The 23,585-nt window shown below is 50.4% G+C and overlaps 1 protein-coding gene across 1 annotated transcript in view; it reads left to right on the top strand.

Annotated features, from left to right (window-relative positions):
* The first annotated feature begins 2,544 nt into the window (after positions 1 to 2,544).
* The window catches only part of COL23A1 (collagen type XXIII alpha 1 chain), a 193,004-nt gene continuing 171,963 nt past the window's right edge, over positions 2,545 to 23,585 (top strand). The window contains 2 exon segments of the mRNA XM_075715024.1: positions 2,545 to 2,760; positions 7,063 to 7,132. Coding sequence (XP_075571139.1) covers positions 2,545 to 2,760; positions 7,063 to 7,132 — 286 coding nt within the window.

The following is a 23,585-nucleotide window of genomic DNA, read 5'->3' as shown; positions in this document are numbered from 1 at the left end:
AGATTGTGTACTCTTGCCTAAGGAGTACTAGCCTTTGTTAACGTGGTTACTAAAATGCATTGCACTTGCTAAAAGAGATACGTGCTAGAAAAAAAAATACGTGTATTATAAAAACCTGTTTAACTTTCCCAGTAAACTTAGAAAAAAAAGAAAAACGCACTCTCAAGATTAATACGGCATCTGCAGCGAGGCGCCAAGTAGTCTTGCAGGCCTTGCGGCACGTACTGAAGAGGTGCTGGTGTGGAGGGGCACGCGTCCAAGGTCCCCGGGCTCCCCGGGGAAGCAGCCTGGAGCTGTTGGCCCCCAGCAGCAGCCAGGCGCTGGGCACTGCCTTTTGTAAGCCCGATTTCTCCTGCTCTCTGGGCTGCCCTCAGTGGGTTTGTCCTTGCTGGGCAAGACATTTCTACGTGCACACCCCCCGTCGTCTTGTTAATGCATGAATATAATTGGGGGTAGTTTGTAATCTTTACATATTTGGATCAAACTAATGCTAACTGCCTGTAGCCGTTGGTAAATAATTGTAAGATCCATTGGCGTCTTTCTCTGTGCTTCAGATTTTTAGCTATTGTACCTTAAAAATACGGCCCATACATCTGTGAATGGTTCAGCCAGGCAGACCAACGGTACGTGTTTCCATAACGGGTCAGTTACGCATTTGACTACACGTGGATGATGAGACAAAATAAAGCTGTCTTTTAAGTGAACAGAGCAGGCTTTGTCTCTGAAGTGCCAACAGCGGATGAGATCCAGCACTTGAGGAGCTGAGCAGGGCAGGGGAAGAATCAAGCTGGGGATTTAACCTTAATAGGAAAGGGGTTAGGAGTTTCGGGGCAGAGGGCTGAGCAGCTGTGGTTGTGATCAGTCCTTCCTCTTGCTTCCAGGTGTCCCTGTTGTAAGGGGGGGCTCAGGTCCCACAGACATGTTTTAGGACACGATGCTTCGCACCCTGGAAGCTCCCTCAGAGTGACTGCGCACCTGTGATCGCCGGAGCTTGTCAGCACAGTCTTAGCAGGGTCATAGAAAGGAGAGGGGGAGGAGAAGGTAAGGAAGAGATTGCTCACAAAAAAAAAAGGAGTTTCCTCCTTTGTGTCTTCAGGCATGTGAAGAAGGGCAGGGAATAGCTGGTGGCAAGTGATGCAGATGTGCCTGGCTGATTTGGAAATAGTGGCCACAGAAAAGCAGTGTGTACATACAACATGGCAGTCGGGCTGCGTGCAGGCGTGGGTTTTACTAACACAGTTACTGGATACTGACACCACTCCTACCACGTTTTTCTAACTGTCCTAGGCTTCACCCATCTATCCTAGGAGAACTAGAATCCTAGAATCGTTTAGGTTGGAAAAGACCTTTGAGATCATCAAGTCCAACCTAGCACTAAGTAACCCTGTCCCTAAGCACCACACCTACGCGTCTTTTAAGTACCTCCAGGGATGGGGACTCAACCACTGCCCTGGGCAGCCTGCTCCAACACTCGACAAGCCTTTTGGTGAGGAAATTTTTCCTAATATCCAACCTAAACCTCCCCTGGTGCAACTTGAGGCCGTTTCCTTACTTCAAGAAACGGGGGGTCTGTGGCCAGGAGGCAAAGAGTACATTTGGGTTTGTATCGTACGTGCTCAGAGTCTAGACAGGCATGAAGTCATCCGAGGATGTTTTATAGGCGAGTTAAGAGTTGACTTGACGCAATCTGCAACAGAGGAAAAATGCAAGGATGTTTGGCAAAGTCTGGGGGTACTTCGTGCTTATAGGTGAGCATAGTTTCTCTCATCCAAAGGCTCCCTGAAGCAGACGGGGCGCTTCACTGTGATAAAATCGCCACGTTACGACGCGCGGGGGGGAAACCACCGGGCCTCGCAGATGAGGTCTCCCCTAAACGGGATCGCAGGCCCCAGCGGGGCCGTAGCACGAGAACGAACGAACCCCGCCGACGGCTGGCGCCTCTGACGGGGCGCACGGGTTCGGAGAGGGGGCGAGGGGGAGGCGAGGGAGAGGGAGGGGGCGAGGGGGAGGCGAGGAGAGGGCGAGGGAGAGGCGAGGCGAGGCCATTTCCCAGCCCCGTGCCCCCCGGGCCGGGGGCCCGCGGTCGCGGCGCAGGGACCCTCCCGGCCCCGCTGGGGGGCGCCCGCGGCCGCTGCCCGCCCCGGGGACCGGAGCGGGGCTGCCCCCGGCCCTCGCCGAGCCCCGCACCGCCGGGCCCCGGGGGGGGAGCGGGCCCCGCGGGGGGGGGGGGGGGCGGGCAGCAGGGGTGGGGTCTGCTCCGCCTAATCCACCCCCCCGTGGGGGAGCGGCGGGCCGCGCCGGAGCATCCCCCCTTCCCCTGCGCGGGGGGAGGCGGCGGGGGAGCCGCCACCCCCCCACCCCCACCCCCCGCTTCCTCCGTTTAAGACCCGGGGCCGGCGGGGCGAGCGGAGGAGAGCGGCCGCTCCGCAGCTGCCGGCCCCACTTCCGCGGCGGGGCGCGCAGCGCGCAGGGCGGGCGCTGGATGCGGGGGGGGGCGGGCGGCAGGCCAGCGGGTCCCCGCGCAGCGGCGCGGAGCGCGGCGCGATGAGCGCGGGCAGCGGCGCCGGGGCCGCGGCGGGCACCGCCACCTCCGCCCTCTGCCTGCTCCTCTCGCTCACCGCCGTGGCCGTCTGCCTGCTGCTGGGCGCCAAGACGGCGGAGCTGCAGGGCCGGCTGGCCGCCCTGGAGCAGCGGGGCGCCGCCGGCCCCGGGCCGCTGCTGGACGCGCTGCAGCCCCGCGTGGAGCAGCTCTTCCGTGAGGTGAGTGGCGGCGGGGGCAGCGCCCGCGGGGGCAGAGCCGGCGGGGGGCAGCACCCACGGGGGGCAGCGCCCGAGGGGGCAGAGCCCGCGTGGACAGCACCCTCGGGGGACAGCACCCACGGGCACAGCGCCCACGGGGGACAGCGCCCACGGGCACAGCGCCGGACCAGCCGCACCGGGGCGAGAAACTGGCGAGGGCGCCTCAGCCCCGCTCCGGCGCAGGGGCCGGCGCCGCCGGCCGCTCTTCTCCTTTGGAGAAAAAAAAAAAAAAAAAAAAAAATTCCTCCCTTTAACCAAACTTTTTTCCCTATTTATTGCCGTCTCTGGGAATCAGAGTGCGCGGCGAGGCGTGGCAAAGCCTGGCCCTTCCGACCGAGGAGGTGCCCCGGGTGCAAAGGCGAGCGGTGCGATGCTTGAGGACGAGCGACGTTCACCCTCGCCCCGCTCACCGGCAGAGGCATCCCGAGCGCCTAAACGCTCTTTATCTCTGGATGTCATGGGCTGTAATTCAATTTCTGTGTTAGCGATGTATGAACACGGTCCCCGTTACCTGGACCGTCCGTCACGGGGTATTGTGCGGTCCAGCGGTGCTGAACTGATTTACGGCGGGTAGAGAAGACTAGCAACTACTTACTTCACTTTCATTCCCAGGGTTTTCTGAAATTATTCAATAAAGATTTCAGCGTCACCAGTGCCACCTCCTGTGCTTGATTCTATCTCATAGCAGACACCCCCCTTCCTAGGAGAAGGATAGTAAAGATTTCAGTGCTGAAAGATTTCACCTACTGGGAGAACAGTTCCCCACACCGATGCCCTTCCCCAGAACTGAACCAAATCTCTGGGGAAAGTTACGCTTGGTCCCAGGGTTCTATCTTTCCCCAGACTCCGGTGTTTAGGTTTCAGGCTTTTTACAGGCAAGGGGGACAGGGAGGGCTCCCATCACTCATAGGAAACGACGATCCCGCAGCTGGTTTGCTGGATTTGTGTAAACAGTAGTTCATAAAGTGCAGCAAGGTTCAACACGGCTTACGGGGCTGCCGCGGGACGCTCCGAGTGATCGATTCTGACATCTGGGGAAGGTTTTTACAGTGGGATTTTATTAATGGCCTGACTGGGGTACAAAACATGGTGCTGCATTAAAATCGTTACAGCCACCAAGCCTCGGTCGTGCAAAAATGTGTTTGTATGCAGTGCCTTCCAGCTGTGAGCAGCTCTGGGGAGCGGAGCGCGTTCAGCTGGGTGCCGGGTGGGATGCAAGGGGGGACGGAGGCTGCTCCGGGTGAACGATTCCTCCTGCTGCATCTTCGTTACTCTTGGAGTTACGGTGAGGGTATCGCCGGCACCGCCACAGCGTGTCCTTTCTCCTGGAAACTTGGTTGCGTTGATGTGCCGTGATAAAAAGGAAATGCTAGAAAATATTTTTGTGAAAACCCTGAATACCAGAACAGGGGGGTGCCTGCGAGGCGTAATCACAAAATCTAGTTAACGTCTTTTCTCCAGGCAGGAATTAGCCTGCCAGCCGTGGCAGCGGTTCTATTCCAATTACTCCAATAACTGTGTTTAGCAATGGGAATGGTTTCTGTGGCACTGCCTAAGATCATGTGCAACCTCTTGCTGAGATTTAGTTAAGTGTGGAAAGCTTGTTTTGTACTGGGAACGCCGAGATGGAGATTGTACAGGGGAAAATAACGCAAAACCCACATAATTGGGTTTCTAATGCAAGAGTGAGCTTGTTGAAACATTTAGTATGACCAAACTTTTGTCAATACTGAAAGCAAATTTTGAAATGAGGAACAGATTCAAGGAATGCACGGTAGTGATTGTGCTATCTATTAACAGTTGTTTTAAATGAACTTACTCATTCATGGTAACGTTTCAGAAAGTGTCTGCTTCTTGACCAAACTCCTCTCCGTTACATAAGACCGCTCGCTCGTCGGGCAACTTCTGTCCTTTCTGTGCTTGAGAGTTTCTGGAGTGAGAGAATATTTCCATCATCATGAACATCAACTGGTGCCTGGGGTCAAGTTTTTTTGTTAAATTCTGTGTTGGTCATCCTTTGAAGTTTACCACAATATTTCAGAAGTGAAACCAAAGCTCCATACGCTCCCTGTGCATGACCCAGCACACTTTGTTCTCCGTCGCTGCCCAAAAAGCATTACCCCATATACCAATCTGGGGGTTTGCTGGCGTAATTTACGGCAGAGCTGCATCTAAAGAGCAGCAAACAACGCGCTGGCTCTGTTCCTTTTAGTGTTGTTTCAATGTTTGGCAAGTAAAAGAGGATAGGAAATAATAAAGGAAGGGTGAGTGTGTGGTTAAGGCAATGAAAGCCGATTTGGACAACGAGGATTTAGTTTCTGGCCCTGTGACAGGCACCCGTCTAACTTTGGAGAAACTGCTGATTTTTAACGTGGCGGGACCTTGCCCTTCCCTTGGCTGTTGCTTTAGCGGGACGGGCGGCGGGGTCCTGCTTTGACACCTCCGAAACATTTCCAGCAGCGTGGTCCGAACATGGCAGCATCTCCGCTTGCTCTACGTCAAAAGCCCCAGTTCGAAGCGCGCAGTTTTCATACTGAAGGGAAAATGTTAACGGGAGGATTTTAGAAGCATCCAGTTGTTGTAAACAAAGCTGGACTCTTTTGTTCACAAAGGATTTATTGTCCGTGGTAGGCAGAGAGTGTCCAGATTAATCAGTTTCATGACAAGAACAATTCAATGGGAGAACAGAGGACTCGCTCCAGGATTCAGGACCGGAGCAGATCTCCTCTGCTGTTGCCAGTGATGCCTGCTGAACTAAAAGGATGGAAGAGCTTATTTTCGTTTCCTTGAGCATCTTCATCGTCCAAATTACTTTAAAATAAACAGAAAAATTGAGTGACTCTGTAATATTCAGACTGCAAGGGGCTGTCAGAAAAGCCTCTTCAGATACGTTCTTGCCACTTTTTCTCAAGGGAGGCGTATGTGCTGTAGAAGGCAGCCAGGTCGTTCTGCTGTTATGCTTTCCTTAGGACAACTTCTCTGTCAGGTGCTATGAAACCATGTCGATACTTTCAGGACCTCTTAGCATCACGTCGGAGCAGCTAGAAAGGAAAGCATAGGATTTCAACAACAGATAAAACTGCTTAATCACCAGAATAAAAGGAAAAGAACCTAATTCACAGGTAGCCTAATTCCTGAATAGTCCACAGTGTTGAAATATTTGAACATAGCCTGGGTCATCAGCTGTGCAGAATTCAATTCTGAGCACCCTGAATTCAAAAAGTGCTTTGAATTTTCTCTCTTTGAAATGTGGGGACGCCAGTTATCAGATTATTGGTTTCCCTCTTGGTAAATACTTTAGGTGAGACAGGGCATTCCTGGAGGACTGAGAGCAACGATTGCGGGTGAAGATGAGATGTTCCCACCCTTGCTGGGCTGCCCCAGCCACGAAGCGCTGTGCCTGAGCTCATATAACTTACCTGTCATCAGGGCTTATTAACTTGGGCTTGGCAGTGTCCTAACTGCAGGCACGAACATTTTGGTTGGCTTAGAGAGCAGGCAGAGTGCGCTCACATCTGTCTGCAATATGCCACGTAGACATTGCTTCAGTTTTGTGAATTTTTACGTGTTCTAGTAGTCCCACTGATGAGTTTTTCACTTTGGAGATGGAAACACCTTGCTTTTGGTGGAGCTGGGGGTGGGTGAGCACCCTGGTCTCGCTGGCAGTGACCACCCCACTGTCCTTCATCTCCTCATCCCTCTCCTAAAGAACCTGTCGTGCTCCTCGTAGCATGACTTTTAAGTACAAAACCGGCCAAATCGGGTCACATCTGCTGTGCAAATATCACCACCCTGCCACGCAACCTCCCGGCTGTTTGGAAGCAGCTCGGTTGCAGCGGGGCTTTCCCCGGGGCCTTTGCCTCGGTGCCGGGGCCGGCCGTGGTGGAGCAGAGGGGCTCCCTCCCCCTGCGCTGTTCCTGCCACCGAACGGCCCGCGACGATGCTGACGTCTGAACGCGGGACTTGTAAGAGTCGGGATGAATCCAGCCCCCGGTGCTTGGCACAAGTGACTTTTGAGATGTGCAGGAGGAGCCTTTGCCGTGCGAGGGTTGCAGACTGGCGACTTGCTAAGAAACATTTAATATTCTGCGTGCTACGATGGCACGAGGTATTATCCCAAGAGGCTGAACATGACAGGGCAAAACTATTACCTCTCGCTGGAAGGAAGCGTGCTGGATGGTTTGGCTGTTGGCATGCACACGCGGTCCGCGTTTAGATGTAATGTGTTCTCTAAATGATTATTTTTATTCCTCCTCCAAACAGAAGCTGGGTGAAGGACTAGCAAAGCTGCGGACGGCGAGAGAGGCTCCGTCAGACTGCATGTGCCCCCCAGGTAAGGGCAAACGTCCCGGCACGGCCAGCGCCAGACCGCCCGGGAGCCGCCTGCTCGCTGGACCGACGCCACCGAGCTCCTCCTCTCCTATTTTCTATATTCCTCCGTATCAAGGAAAATGCGCTAAGAAGTGGTTTTTTCCAAGCTGAAGCACTCTCTTGTGCTTGAGACTGTTAACTTCTGCCATTGCCTTGCTTTGGCCTGTTTACAGATAAAGGAGTTTGAGGTTTGGACAAAAGCGACGTTTGGCTATAAGAATAAAAGAGCAAATAGCTTTACTCGGTTGTGAGCCCTGGGTGTTGGGCCAAAACAATTTAGAAGTAGTAACAAAATCACTGGGGCTTAATGCAAGTGTGATAATTAAAAGCTGCAGCCTCTCTGCCTTTTAGGAGGGTAGCGACTTCTCCAGCGCTGCCTTGCTGTATGAAAGCTGTCACTGATTGTTTAAATTTCCTCCCAGAGTTTAATGAACTTCTTAAACTGTCAAAACTTCCTGTTCTGCTGTGGAAGTGCATGCTCCTTGGAAACAATAAACAGCTTAGATTAGTTTGTAAAGGAATCTCATTTATAGAAATGCTCCGTTAAGTGCTCTGCTGTTATACTGAACGGCATGAATGACTTTGGGCTGAGGCACTTCAAGCCTTTTCCTTTTTTTCTTTTCACAGAAGTAGCGAAAGATGGGTGAAAGATGTGCAGTGCTTTTGATGGGGGAGAACGCCTAGGCGTCTTACAAAGCCTTGCAAGCAGCAGATAGTTCAATTCGGGTTTTAAAGGAAAAAAACCCAAACCTTGAACGCTACATGTAGATGCACAATAGGCAAATAGGCAGTCTCGGATTTTCCTGACATGCTGGAGGTGAATCCTGCCAGAACACACACAGCGTTAGTTCATACTCACAGGACAAAAAAGATGGACTTTTTCTCTATAAGATTATGTGTAATAACCTCGGAAATATTTCAGTAACGATGCTCTTAAATGTGCCGCTGCAGTTGTACTCACTGGTTTTCCAGTGGAAGGCTCCTGTGGGCGCCCTGTACGCCCCCCTGCCTTATCGCCAAACCCCGTCAGCTGAGACACAAACCATGCTTATTTTCAGCTCTTCAGACACCGCCAGTCAAATCAGTTTTCTCCCTTCTGATGCGCAGAGCCAGCCAAGTCTGTCAGGCTCACGGGGCTCTGCGGGCTGCGTCTTGCTGCGGTCTGCGCAACCGGGGCGCTGCTGGTGCGCTTCAGGGGCCAGGAGGCTTTTCCTTTGCTCTGCAGAAAGCAGTTGGGCTTGAAGAGGCTCCTTTGTGGCCAGGAAAGTCCCAGTTCTGTTCCAGGTCACTGGGTTTGCCAGTTGCTGCGTTTGAGAGTTGGGGGGAAGAGAGGCGGGGGAAGGTTTTCCCACGTGCTGCTGAAATACTCGTTGAAATCATTAGTAACGAACGTCAAAGTAATTTGTGAGCCGAAGGAAGGAGGATTGCTTTCCTGGTGTGTAGGAAATGCCGTGGCATCGGTGGCTGCTCCTGGCTACCACCTTTCGGGAGCTGAGCGCTGTGCTAAGGCGAGGATGCTCTGCTGAGCTGTCCTGAAGCCTTTCAGCTATTTTTGAGCAAATCAAAGGAATCTTTACAGGTGTTTCTTTTTTTTTTTTTTTCTCTTTCTCCTGAAGAAGGCTGAATTGCCTTCTGGTCTGTAGTTAAAGAGCCCGGTCCGGAAACATCCCAAGAACTCAGGGCCCTTGCCAACATTTGCTGCAGAGTTATGCCAGGTTGCAAACTAACAGCTAAGCCTCAATTTGCCTCCGCGCACCAAAAAAGCAGCCCCTGGGGAAGAGAAAATCCCCTCCACGGAAGGGACAGCGAGACGGGGAGATCCTGCCCGCAGGCAGGGGGAGGTGGGGAGCATGGCCAGAGCCGGCAGCCCTGCCTGCAGCCCCGCTCCCGCTTCCCAGGGGCGGCTGGAAGCTGGTGGGTGTCCTAAACGCCTGGGCTTGGGGGACTTTCCTCCTCCAGAAATCTCACTGAGCTTAAGAAGACTTCTTATCACTGGATTTGAAGCAAGCCCACCGAAGAGCTGTCGATAGTGTTGCTTTCCGCATCGCCACGCCGGTGCGGTCCCTCCCTTGGTGCCTCTTTGGGAAGAGGGGGACTCGCTCCCCGCAGAGCTGCGGGCAGCGGTGGGAGCAGGCTGCACGCTCGGAGCTCGCCCTGCGAGCTGGGCTGCTTTTAAACAAGACCTGTTTTTCCTTGAAGCGAGTCAGTTTGGGGTTCTCTCAGGGTTCGGAGGGCGGGGTGGTGCTTTTTGGGGCTCACTTTGATAACAACAACTTGCTATGCATTAAAAGCAGTTAGGGACAAGATGACTATGACCCATTTAAAAGTTAAATGAGGCTCAAGTTATTTTGACTACAGCAAAGCTCTAAATTAGCGCTTGTAAAAAAACCCCAACCAACCAAAACAAAAACCTCCCACACCTCCCCCCAAAAATCCCAAACCCCCCCAAAAATCCCAAACCCCCAAGCCCCCCTTCCCCAAAACCCACCCGTTTTGCACTTTGCGCTCTGCAGTAAGTCACCTATTTGGCTATAGGGCTCAGCTGGGTGGTTGTAGCTCAGCTTGACTTCTAAAATGGGACCTTCAGGGCTTTTTGGGGCAGGCAGGGCTGCCAGAGCCGCTGCGGAGCCGCAGGGGCCAGTGGCCAGTGGCCAGCAGAGGGGGCCCGGCTGTTTCGTCAGGGCCACGAAGGCATCCCAATCGTCAAGAAAAACGTTAATAATAATTTTTTTTTTAAAGCTTAAAAAAATTACTACCCTGGCTCTGACACTGGGGATGCTGCAGAAGGGTTCCTCCATAGTTGCTCTCAGCATCTGTGTGCTGCTCTGAGCCGTTTTGCTTTATTTATTCAACCAATGCAATGGGGGGGACACATGATGACAGCAACTTCGTGTCACTTTGGCTCCTTCATCGTTTGGGCATTTCTGTGGCTGAGGGAGAGGAGAGCATCCCTGGGGGGTTGGGGCAGCTGGGCCAGGTGCGGGTCGGGCTCCGAAACGCCTTGATGGGGTGGGTTGGGGACCCCGCTCCGGTGCGGAGCGCGGCCTTTCGGCCCCCCCGGCTATTTGGGACGCGGCCGCAGGGGTTGCACGCTGCTGGCGCCGGGCAGGCCCAGGACAGGCTGTCCCCATATGTTGGCTTGCTGCGGAACAGCAGCTCAATATTTTTATTATTGTCGTTCCCTTAGCCTGGCCTGTAATATTTTGCAGAGAGGCCCCTCGTCCCCTTATGCTCAGCCTCTTTCTCTGGTGGGATCCTCACGCAGCCTTCGCTGCAAGATAAAATCCAGCAGGTGCAGGACCACTTGTTTATACGGCATTTAGGACAGCCTCCAGCTGATGAGCACTTGGAGGTGGGTTGAAAGCAAGACTAAAACTTCATGCTCGCAAACACTTTGTTTGCAGTTGTGTGGCCTCCGAGTGCTGCCTTTTTTTTTTTTTTTTTTTTTAAGGAGTCTTTTTTTAATTCCCTCCCTTGTATTTTTAAGCACAGTCTTCTGAAACCTGAAGCGTGAAAGGCTCTTAAATACAGTAGTTGCCGCGCCAAAAGTCTTCAGGGTCCGCGAGAAGGTCCCTCAAGAGCTCGAGGTGCTGGATGCACGGTGCTAGACCCTGAGAGCAAGCATCTCCTCTTAAGTCCAGTAAAAAAAAAGGCTTAAAACAAGCCCCAGTCTGCAGAAAATGTCCTGCCTGGCAGCTAGTCCTTGCTGTATTGCAGACCAAGGGTGTGAAAATCTCCAGCTCTTTCGGCTGCCCTTGCACGGCGTATTTCAATGTATGCGTTGTGTTTCCGTGTGCCTTTTTATTTAACAGTACGTCCGCAGGCTTTGCGCTCCGGAGCCTTAACTCCAAATTTCCTGGCCTCCGGATGATGCATATCCCTGTCTTCATCTTGAATTCACGCTGAGACGGTGTCATATGCTTTTGAATGTATGTATATATTACAAAACAGTGTTAAACGTTCAGTGTAGTAATCCGATGTTCCAGTTAATATGTGACAAATATTTCCCAATAATGGCTTGGCAGCAGGAAGAGCGGAGTGGTACTCCAGCCTGCAGGAAGGCGGATTGCTCCATTTCTCAACAATTCAAACCATGTGTACTTGGGGAAGCCGATCATTTAAAATCCTCCTTACCTCTGCAGACTCAGCAACTCCAGAGGCTCTCTTGCTGTGCTTATTATTACTTATACAATTTTTTTGTTGTTGTTATTTTTATTTTTTTAATTTTTTACCCTAACTTTATACACGGGGATCAGCTTTCTCCAGCTTGCTGTGGAAGTTTGGCGTGGTACATTTTGTGGTTCCCAGCCACTTGAACTATCTGCCTAATTTTTACTGGTGTACATGTTGTCTTCAGGTGTCACTCGCTATCTGCCTTCTCCCTGCCTTGTCTCCCCAGGTCATTAGCACAACAGAATTTCCCTAATTGCTGGAGATCAAGGAGGAGAGGGCTCTACTTGCTTTGTAGTCCTGACAAACGGCAGATGTTTTCCAGCAGGCCAAATGGGATGCGCTGAGCTCTGTTAACGCCGGCTCTTTGTTTCGCGCTCTTGCGTGATAGCAGCTCTCTATTACTGCTGTCTTTTTACATCTTCGGTATCTGGGTCGGTAGTTCTGCATTTCTGAGTCATGAGTCCTTCAGGATTGTTAAACAGCTATGGAAAAAACATCAAATGAAAGCAAGTATTTCTTTTTTAAATTAGTGGTGATCTCTGCTTTTCTGAGTTGCTTTGCAGCTACTGAGCTTAAATGTCTGAACTATTCCTTACTGTCACATCAAGAGATGCTTTTCTACCTACTGAAACCATTACAGCTCAGTATTTTTCTGTAATTTTTACGATTTAGAATGAGACAAAGAGCTTTACAACATCTTCAAGTTTTAAAATGTTTCCTAAATCCTCTTTGCCACAGTTTCTGTGAGAACCCTGTCCCTTCCCATACCCTGCCAGTCACTTCGCTTCAGCAGGGTTTACTTTCTCGGTCTGACTTTGCCTGCAGGAGGCTAGGACATTAGAATTACGGTATTAATATAAACAGGATTTTTTTTTTGCACTAAACATACAAACACAATCACAATTCTCTCTCCTGCACAGAAAAACCTGTGCCAGGATTTTAAAAAATGAGCCAGAAGCCAAGCGTTAAAGCACCTCAGTAGCGAAGAACAACTGGCTGGGAAGGACTTTTGACAAATGGTGCCATTTAAATGCAGGCCCTTACTTTCTGTTTAACGTGTTTTCAAATCTTACCCCTTCAAAAATCTGATCGCAGATCTTAGCAGCTTTTGGAAGAACGCTCTTTGAGCATAGAAATTACTGCTGGCTACCTTCCATCAGCTCCTTCCTGGCGACGGTTGCCCAGTCCCTTTCGGATATTTGTGGAAGGCCCTGAGGACATCTGGAGCCGTGTCTGCACGCCACATGTGCAGGAGCCGCCAGCCGCCTTCTCCCGGGAGCTACCTGGGACGGGCACGGCTACCCTCCCTCTTCTTACAGAAGGTCCCGGAAAGCAGCCGCCGCAGAGTGGTGGGCCCCCATCTCATCCTTGGGAAGCTTAAAGCTTTGCTTAGAGAGTTGTTTCGTGGCTTCAGGACTCTCCGTTGACGGAAACCTATGAGTCGGAGGGTTGTTTTCTTGAGCGGTTGCAATAGATGGAAATAAATGGGGGAGAGGGAGTCTTGCTTGGTTTGGCATCTCCTCTCAGCCGTCCGACTCGCGCATGTGTTGCGCGCTGCAGGGTGCCGGCTGGCAAGGGGGAAGGAGCCCAAAGTTCCTCTTGAAAGTAGAGGAATGATTTTCTCATGGCTCTGTGGCTTGCTGTGTGTCCGGAGAGTGTTGCTGGCACGGCGGCCGCAGCCAGGTATGTCATGGCAGTGTCAGGGGGACTTCTGCTGGCGCTGGCTTGCTTTCCTCTATTGCAAAGCCACTTTTGGCACTGCTCTGCACCCCTCTTGAGGAGCTCATGGTGGTGGAGGGAGCAGCAAGTGACAGCCAGGTGTGCAGCAAAGGGGAGATTTGAGACTGGGAATTTGGGGACTGCTCTCAAACCGAGCTCCCCAGCGCGCTGGTGTCCAAGGGAAGGCACGTCCTCTGCTCAGCACCCGTCCAAACAATACCCTACCAGATCAGCTGCTGTGTCGGCCAGCAGTGACATTTAATGTCCTACCGAGGTGACATTAAATGCTGGATGTGGCCAGGACTTTCTGAGGCAGGAAATAGCGTGGCACCAGTGTTATTCCCAGAGCTGGCAGCGCCTCTGACACGGAGTCAGAGGCGTGAGCTAAAAGGCAGTCTGGCCTCAAAACCACTGGCGCAGGAAGATGGGCCAGAGCCATCTCCCAGTGAGACCGAGGCAGTATTTATCCTGGTGGCATTTGGTGCAGCTCCGGCGTTTGAACACGGAGGCCCAGAGCAGTACACCAGGAACCAGCCCTTTCCCAGCAGCATTCATCTTTAAACCACTTCAGCAAAAATTAATTAAAACTGGTGACATCAATGGGAGAAGGCTTTGAAAATTTATTTTTTCTAAGTCTGCCAAAGTTATTTTGAGTGTAATGAAAACTACAAAAATAAACCTGATGACCATATCCTCTGTGAGAAGCTCTGTGTAACTTTATCTTTGGCTCGACATATGAAGTCATTTATCTAGGCACAGATATTTTTTGCTGCCAGCCCCTTCAGCGCTGCCTTTCCAGAGAGGAGGCTCTGAAGCAGGTTGGTTCAATGCTCATGGACTGACTCACCTGGGAGTTCCCCATCAGCTTCCAGTTGGTTTCCTCCTCTTTCTTGTTCAAATGATGGATTAATGTCACCCACGTGAGCAGCGACTTGGCTTTGCAGAACTGATTATTGAAAATAGACTGCGCTTGGCGCGGTACCTACTGTATCTCCATGCCGTCTTATTGAGCTGGTAGTGCTGTCATCTCCTGTCGATCCTGGGTGTAACAGGATGGGAATGTGTTTCAACCCCAGCATGCTTTAGGTTGATGTTATCATTCATGCAGTGTTGATAGAAGCAGGTTTTAGCACAGAAATGATTTTTGGGAAGTCAGCTACCACTGATGTATTCCTGAAGCAAGAGCTGCCTTATTTCTCTGCCGCCAAGAACCTCCAGGCTGATGTTCCGTGACTTGCGTTGCACAAATACATGCTGCAGAGTAAGCACGATCACCTGCGCATGCGGCTGGGAGCGTGTAGGTAACGGCAGTCAAAATCAAACCGGAGCAGAGGGGCTGTATGACTGTCACGCCTCTGCTCTCGCTGCCCTGGGTGGGTGTTGCTTCATTCCTCGACAGGTGCTGTTAAATAACCATCCCTCTGGCCTCTTCTCAGGGTGCACCAGCCCAGGCAAAGGCTGGACAAACAGCCCCTTCTGCCCCACCAGCCTCTGCCCTTGGCTTCCCACTTGAGAAGTCCCGGGCTATCCGTAAACCTGGTGTTATCTCCTCTTTTGCCATTCAAAGACTGGAAACATTGCTCTTACCCTGGTGCTGCTTGTTTGCTCCTTGCTCCTTGTTTGCTTGTTGCTCTGAGACATGGTCATTTGTTTTACTTCGTAGGGTTGCGGGGCAGTGGGTGTAGTGCGCTTTAAAGAACCCAAATACATCTCCATTGCTCATGTCGCTCCAATAAAGGCTGGAATTAATCCCCAAGGGGCAAATCTGTCAGTAGCTTTTGGGTTATTTTTACAGATTTCTGGGCAAGAGAGTCCCTTTCAGCTCTTGTTAAATAGAGTTTCCTTAAAGGAAAGTATTCCTCTGAACTCCAGCACCCGAATAGCATGCCTTTGCGTTGCCAAATTTGCTCATCCTTTGACCATCATATTTTCACCGGAGGAAGGTGAATTGGAGAGTGAGACCCATCGTTGGCTGTAGCTGAGAGTCCTAATAGGATTTTAACCAAGTAATTATGTTGCAACAGTTGCTCACTGGGAAGTGTGGCTTGCCTGGCTTACGAGGCCCAGAGTGTGAATCCAAATACTGGCCACAAGCATGGATCGCTGCGCTTCTCGCCTGCCCCTCCGCGACCAACCCGAAACAAGCCAAGCATCAATCATGCCAGCTGGGATCATACTTAAGGCACCAGGTGTTATTTCAGACATAAAAGCAGAGAGAGATCGGGAAACTTTTGTCTATTTTCTCAAAATACGTGTCACAGTTCACTGGTAAGATGCAAAGAGGTTAAGGGGGGAAACCTGTAAATATGGTGAATAACTTCTAGGAACTGCTTGGACTCAGTGAAGGCAAAGAACGAGAGTGGGTCATGCCTCCAAAGAGTTTGGGAAAAATGTGCTTAGATCATTAAACATTTGTATAACAGAACTTCTTGGGAAGTTAGCTTGAGTGAGCTGTTCAGTTAAGCCAGCGGTGCGGAGGAAGGAGGCAGGATTTTCTTGTGCTGAAGGGTTTCTTAGCTGAAGCTGCAATAACCTGAATGGGAATTTTACAGCATGAAAATCCTACTTTTGTCAGAGTCTTTAGTAGCTGCTGAGCTTGGTGCATCCTGGTCTTAATCACAGAATCATAGAGAATCGTTTAGGTTGGAAAAGACCTTTAAGATCGTCCAGTCCAACCAATCCTGAGCATGGACCAGGGTTTACCTTTATTGCAGCAACTGGCTATCTAGATCAGCAGTGAAATTATTTAACTTTCCATGTCTGATACACAGAGCACCCGGACCTTGCTCCATGGGGAGGTGGTGTGACACCAGCAGGTTTGTCCCCAGATATGTTAAGGGGGGTGGCAGTTCTCCTGCAGCCATGTGACCGAGTACTCCTGCACCTACGTTTTTCGTGAAGCTGGTTTGGCTGTAGGAAATCACTGAAAAGCTATTTTAAAAAAGCAGCCAGTGTGGACGATTTGGCTACGGGTTTGTCCATCCGTGGTTGTGAGGAGTCTGGAGGCAGCATTGCTGCAGCGGTGTCCCTGGGGTCCCTTGGCCCCGGGGTGCTGGGTGGGGTGGCAGAGACGCGGTGGCCGTACCTGGCTGGGGTTGGTGCTGGATGTGCAGGAACCGACCATTGAACGGACCTCGCCACGCACGTGCGCAAGGTACACAGCCTCTGAGTGACGGGTCCTCGTGGTGACACACTGCAAGGAGAAGTAGCATGAGGAGACAGATTCAGTTGCTGATCTTTTTTTAATTGCACCTGTCCTGCCGTGATAAACTAGACAGTAAAAAGGCCAGATTTCTTTCTGCTTTTCTAAATCGGACCCAAGAGGCAGCAATTCTCGTCATTTCCCAGCTATGACCCCACGGTAATCCCACCACTTGTACGCAGCATCCAGCCCCAGGGGAAGCTGATCGTCTCTGCAGGCTGTGGCTTTCCACCCCGAGCGCGAGTATGGTGGGCGCAAACATTTGCGTTAATGCAGCCTCGCAGGTTGCAATCATGTGGTTTGGTGACCTAATTAAACCTCCACCTGTTCTTCGTTTGTCACCATCAGTCTTTGTTTTATCATGTGGCAGAAGATACGCTGGTGCCAAGATGCTCCTGGACGCTCGGATTTGGCAGCCTGTGCAAATACAATGTGCTTCTTGGGTTTCATCCCTGCGGCAGATGGATCGAGCTCACAGCCCTTTGTAAGAGCAAGGCAAAGAGCTGCTGGAAATGCAGGGGATGGCAGGTCCTGAATGTCCCCCTGCCCACCCAGTATGTGCTCGTTTGCTTTTTTTTAATGTGACCTAGTGGGGCAAGAAGGAGAAAAAAAACTGCACCAGCAGGATGAATCGAGTGCAGCCAGGGGGCTCACGGAGGGGGCTCCAGAGAGCCTGTCACTGCGTTAAATGCTAATTTGGTGCCAGAAGTCCACCTTTTTCTACAGATTGGAGGTATTCGTGAAAGACCTCACATTCATCTTGTAGGCCATACTGAATCTCGGTTGGGGTAGGGATTTGGGGCTGCACTGGTTGCATTTGAAGCTGTTGTTCATGTTTCTGGCACACTTAAACTTGTTCTATTTATGTAATTATTTATTGAAGACATTAAGAGAACTTGGCTTCTGCTGAACAGCGGCTGCCCTTTATGGTTTGTTTTTTTCAAAATGACTGCAATCATGACAAGACTTGAAGGCCAAGAAAAGCCAGTCTTTACCTGGGGATGGCTGTGTAACACAAATTACTACTTAAACCCCCTGACTGACCCCATGACAAGAGCCACTGACCCCTGACGGCACAGGACTTTGTTCATCAGAAGGTCCCCTTTGGTGCAAGTTGACTGGGACCATTTACGTCAAGACAACTCCAGTGGTGGACTTGGATCCAGCCCACGTGTGATGTTTCCTTGCTTCTGGCTCTTCGTAGCATGACGGTGGTCATTGGCTGTACAAGCAGCATATGGAGGCCAGTGGCCCCTGGGTGGACCTCCTAAACTCAAGCTCTGTGCACCACATAAAAATTTTACCCCACACACCCCAGGCTCTTGGGCGTCTTCCCAGCAAGTATGACACGAAGAGGGAAGTATTTACAAAGAAAAATTAAATAGGTTCAATGGAGTTCCCATCCATCTGTATGCTTGTGGTCAGGCTTCTAAAAAAAATACTAGTAGAGATGAGGTCTATCAGTACAGTACATCTGGAAATGTTTCTTTCTGGCTCGAGTTTGTCTGGGCTTTCTCCCTGTTTTGTGCTGTCTCTGAGCAGTCCCCATTCGTGCTACTCCAGCGTGCGGCACGCTTGATGCAGGAGGATTGAGCAGGTTTGTGCTGCTTCACTGCTAAGAGAGATTGAAGAGCTTGGATGAGATGCTGAACAGATTTTTTTCTTTTTCTTTTTTTTTTTTTCCCCCAGCAGATCTGTCTGGAAGATGAGAACAGTTGGTATTGATACGATCTGCTTCATATTTTGGGAAGCTCTGGCAGTAACTACTACCAAATAATGATGCTTCTGGTTCCCTATTATGCAAACATTTAAATATGTTCAACTGTGTTGCACAGACACCCTGTCAAGAGACTAACGCGCCATCCCAGGGGGACTTGAGGGCATGGCTGATGGCAAAAATGGGTCCTGATAGGGAACTGTAAGGAATGTATATCCCATTTCTTAAGAGGAAGCCTGGCTTTTTGGCTACCGGCAGCTGCTGTTAGCTGAAAACAGCTGGTTATTTATTGTTAAGCAGATTAGATGGGAAACATGCTGTTGGTAGTGGGTTGTACGCTGTTGGTGTGGGCGATAATGCTCATCTGTGCCACGGATGCAGGGACTTCTCGAGTTCATTTGCTGCTTTAAATTTTTGTCCTAAACTTTGCATCCTAAACCACAGCTTTTCCAGCTCAGTCCTGGAGGGCTTGAATCAGGACTCGTTATTGGGGTGACCGCTGCGTGTGGGTCTGCCCCTGCCCTCCTCCTGGGTGCATGTCGATCCCACGCTGGAGCGTGAAGGCAGAGATGCCCTGACCCCAGCCAGATGTTGCACGTGCTTTTCTTTTCTGCCGCATTTTCTTTTTTTTATTTTTTGGATCTATCCATTTTGTAGATCAGGACTGTATAAAAGTCTAATTTTAATTCCAAAGATAAGGTTAAAGTCCCCAAGAAGGGGTGTTCAACTCTGACTTGGGAGATTATGCAGACCACTCTGACTTTAAGGATGAAAGCACTGTATTTTAGCTCCTTGAGGGTTGTTTTAATGTGAATTAAGCCAGACTTTAAGGAACTCCATTTCGTTTCAGAGTGAAAAGATTCACAGTGTTTCTTTACACAGACATAAGGTCAGAGTGCATCAGTGCCTCGCAGCATCCCCGGGCGCTTGGTCGTGCCCCGGTGCTGGGGGCAGATGGCTGTGCTGGAGATGATCAGACGCATGAGGTCTGGAGTATATGGAGGAGCAGCAGCGTGATCATCCCCCTGGTTTGGTTCCCCTTGGTTATAGCAACACAAAGACGCATTCAGGCCTTTGATAAAAGCCAGGCTTCTCCGCTTTTACGCACACACAAACCAGAAAAAAAAAAAAAAAAAGCAGAGAAGGGGAGGCTGTGTTTCTTTTAAGTAGGGACTTGGGATTTAGCAAGAAAAATACCCCCAAACCTCACTTTTTTGAATTAACAAGGGGATCTGAAGTTGGAAGCACCCCTTCCCCATCCCTCCCACCTCATCAGGTCAGCGGACATTTCCAACCTCCCCCACCCTGGGCACGGCCCCCCTCCTCTTCATCCCATGGTGGTGTTTATGAGGAAGAAGGCTTTTTATACATATATATATCCCATCCTATATATAAACCCATATATACGTGTATGTACTCTTTAGTGCTTGTTAAGTGGCAAAGCAAAATGCAATGAAAAGAGAGGAGCAGGGAGTGACAAACACGTTCCTCCTCCTCAGTGAATAAATGCCCATCTTTCAGTGGGTTTTATTCTGGGCTCTGCTTATTGCAGGTTTTAGGGCCTCTTTGCTCCAGATTGGCCCTGACCGACGGCTCAGTGCCAAGAGCTTGTCCCTGGGGGATTTCATTGCGGGGAATGGGTGAAATTGGGTGGCTCCATCCTGATTTGGTTTAAGCTGTAATTATGTCTTGTTTGCACCCAACAGTTTGTTGAACTGTTTTGCTTTAAAATTGATTTGATACCTAATTTTGGAAGTTTTGCCTGCCATACCTGGGGATTCCAGCCACTTTACACAGCGAGCCCAGTGCCGCTGGTAGGAATCCCATGCAGAGACGCTGTAATGAAGTGGCAATGTCAAACCTGGCACTGATACCCCAAGGAGTTTGGCCTTTGCCACCAAATGGCAAAAATGTTGGCTTTTTCCTGGGTATAAAACTGCGCCCGCTCAAGGGAGAGGAAACGCACGCATTGAAGCTGTGTAATTTAAGACCCAAAATGCCATTTTGTAGCATCTTCACATGTAGGAGTGTTTTATTCTTTAGCGGCTGTCCTGATGGCTGACGTGCTGTTAGCCCCAGTGGGGAGCCCTGGACCTCTAAATGCCTCGCAGCATCCTTCTCCGGGCAAAATAATAAAAAATACTTGGTAGACTTTAAAACTTATTTATATTGAAGCTCTTAATGCAATTAAGAAAATCCAAATGTGTGTTTAAAAAGTGACAAAATAAGCAACATTTCTTAATTGTATAGTTCACAATCCTTTTTCACGGTGAAAGGAAGAGCGATGCCGACCACCAGCCTGGGAAGCGGTGGAGCTGCGCTGCTCGGGGGCCGTGACCCCGGAGGGACTGGGGCGAGGATCTCCCCACTTCACCTGCGGCTTGAGAAGCTCTGTCTGCAGGCTGAAAATCCCAACACTGAGCCTGCGTTGCCTGATTCTTCTCTCATCCCTTTCCCATGTTCCCCCTGCCCCCACGAATGACCCCAAAACTAGCTGCTGCTTCTCTTCCCGAGGAGCCAGGAGCAACATCAGGAGCATGGCATCTCCCCTTCCTCTGAGGGAAGAGAACAGAAAAGGCAATAGGGTGGCTCCCCCTCTTCTTGCAAAGGGGAGCATTGCCAGGTGCGTGCTCTTTCCCCCTGCACACACAGCCCGTTACGGAGCAGCGCTGTCACCTGCTTTTGCTGGTAACCCTGCAGAGCTGCTGCTCCTGATGCACCAACCTTGTCCCAGGTGTGTCTGTGGGGCTCCGCCTGCTCTTCTGGCAAAGCATGGGCTTGGTGGGCTCCTGCGAGGTCTCCTGTTGATCCCCTGAGCCCTTGTGGGGTTTTTCAGCAGCATGGATGGGGCTCCTGGCTGGTGGGACGTGGCTCTGTGCTCTCCATGGCTGAGGTGAGTCTCATGGCATTTGCTGTTTCTCAGTTGTCGGGAAGGTACAGCAAAAGGGACAATTTTGCAAGCGTGCACTCGTGCTGATGTTAGCTGTGATTGCCTTTCAGCCTGGGAATCAGTGTTATGTACAGGTGTCTTTAAAATATCTGAATCTTCCTGCTTTTTAAAATACAGGGGAGGGATTAAGATGTACTGGAGTGAAACTTATTGCCAGCAGGCAGGAAAGCGGAGGTGTGTATATATTTATATATATGCATGTGTGTGGAAGAGCTCGTATAAGGTCTGGTCTGTGGGTAGCTATGGAAGCAGCCTGGGTGCTATCTTGAGAAGTCCTTTATGTTTTTGATGTTGGAGGTGTGAGGCTGTAGCAAGGCTCTCTGTGCCCTCTTTGGTGCAGGAGGTGGTGTGCTGCCCCAGGGGGGCTTTTGGTCTGACCGGGGCCACAAGTGTGTTGTTTGAAGTCTGTTTTAACTCATCCCCTCTGGAGTTGGATGTCTGCTTGCTGCAGACCATGCTGTAGTTGGTGAATGTGAGAAATGTCTAAAAAATGTGCACCTTGAGGAGAAATCCTTAGTAGAAGGGTGAAGTGGCCCAACTTCAAGATGTTAAACCACAGGGTGGTTCTGAGGGGTTTTCACCTTCCTGGCTGGTTTTTTTTTTTTTTTTTAGTGCTTTACTTGTGTAAAGTATTGCTTTTACTCTGGAATAGATGCAGAGCCCACGTGTATTCCCCCACCCTCTGGAGCAAGTGCTTTCACTGGAGACCCTTGCAAACCACTGCTGGTAACCCAGCTGGTTTGTCTGTAAAAGAAGAGGAGTTTGAGTGCTCAAGAAATGTCCCTGATATGGCTGCTCCCTGCTGATGGGTGAATGCTGGGTTGAACCCTCCATCCCGGATTTCCATTTTGTTCAGTGGGGGGTCAGGACTTGGTGGAGAGCAGGGGCCAACCCTGGCCATTGGCCCTGGTGAAACATCAACGTGGGGTTTGTGCAAGAATGGTAGACGAGGTAGTGGGTTGTTATCCCAAAATGGTGACTCTTAGAGATGAAGAGGTTTTCTAGGCAGTGGGGGGAAAGTTAGTAATAACACTAATTGGCTTCTGTCTGTGGCAGGCTTTCCACAAGTCGGTTGTGTGACTGCACTATTGTCTTTGGGAATTTTTGTTGGGATTTGTTTTTTTTGTGGAGTGTCTATATTGGGGCAGGGTGGAGTCAGGCAAATGTTTATGGATAAAGGAAACATTGTCTGGGGTGGGTGTTACAGAACGCAAAGGTGGGGGGGACAGACCCCCCCAAAACCCCAAGCCCCAGTCTGGAAGGGCATCCTGCCCTGTGACGGGCTGTGAGTGCTGATTGCTGTTCCGCTGCTCGTGCGTGCTGATGAAGCACGGGCTCATGGCTGTTGGTGGGGCTGGTGGACGCGGAGGTCGCTGCTGATGGGTGCCAGGTTTTGCGTGGCCGGTGCCAAACTCTCTGCTCTTAAACCTCAGTGCTTGGTAGAAGTTAGCAATAGCCTGGCTTAATGTAAAATGGGGCCCTGGGTTTAAGCCATTAATCTCTTCTGCTTGGGGTTGTACCCTTGCCAAGGAGAAACGAAGAGGGCCAGCTGAAATACGGCTCTCAGCTGGGAGGCTGATGGAGGACCCCTCTGATTAAGGCCACTTACTGAAGCTGTTTCCACTCAAATTAGGACACACTGACAGGGCCTGTGGATGATACAGCCGTTAGCACCTGAGATGTTGAATAATAATGCCAGTTAAAGGCAATTTGTACTTATCTGATAGCTTGAAGTGCAAAAGCTGGAAGAAGGAAGATGAAGGGACAGAGGCTCGGCCTGGGACCGGAGGGTTTGATTTCGCTCTCCCAGCTGCCAGCGTTTTGACAGGGAGCCAGGAATGCTGTGGGCTGTGAAATGTTTTTGTTTCGCTTCGTTGGGTTTGTGCAGCCAAGTCCTAATCGCGGCTGTCATTCCCAGGGAGGGAAAATGGGAGGTCCATGTTTTGAACACCTCTGTGGGACTGCTGCAGGGAAAGGGTCCTTTCCGCTAGTTTTAAGAGAGCTAAACATTGCTGGATGTTCTTTTTTTCTCTTAAAAAGTCAGACAGGATTATTATTTTTTTAAGCAGCACCAACTGATTGGCTGGTTGGAGCCGCAAGTGGTACAAAATGGGGCTGAACTGAAGCTTTCCAGTGCCAAGCACTGCGTGCAGCTCTGATCAGCTGGAGAGCTGCAGCCAAAATCTGCTTCTTCCATCTCATCTAGGTAAAAATACATCGGAGGTGAACATGTCCTTCTGCCTGCATCTTTTTTTTTTTTTTTTTTTAGGGATCAGCCTAGATGTATGAACTTCGCTAATGTGTTATCATTTAAGTCTTCAATTTCTGTTTCTGTTCACATGCGACTCTTCAGCTCTCATCTATATATAATCCATCCTAAATTGTGAATAGCAAACTGAAGTTGTTAGTTTGCAGATATTTTTGGTTGGAGGAGCCCTCTCTGGTTCGCTTATCTTCCTTACCAGTTTATGTATCTTGACATGTCATTTCCGTCGTGGTCTTCCCACTCTCCCAAAATGGATTTGCATATGAATAATTAGAAACAAAAGGAGACAAATCTCCATCATAAGTATCTTTCACACTGGGTAAGACATGACTTTGGGGGGGAAAGACAACTGATGTGGCCTGTAATTCAAACATCGCAAACTACCTGG

This window comes from Pelecanus crispus, chromosome 8, assembly GCF_030463565.1.
Source record: "Pelecanus crispus isolate bPelCri1 chromosome 8, bPelCri1.pri, whole genome shotgun sequence".
NCBI lineage: Eukaryota > Metazoa > Chordata > Aves > Pelecaniformes > Pelecanidae > Pelecanus > Pelecanus crispus.
Note: the sequence above shows the minus strand (reverse complement) of the source record. Positions and strands in the feature narration are given on the sequence as shown.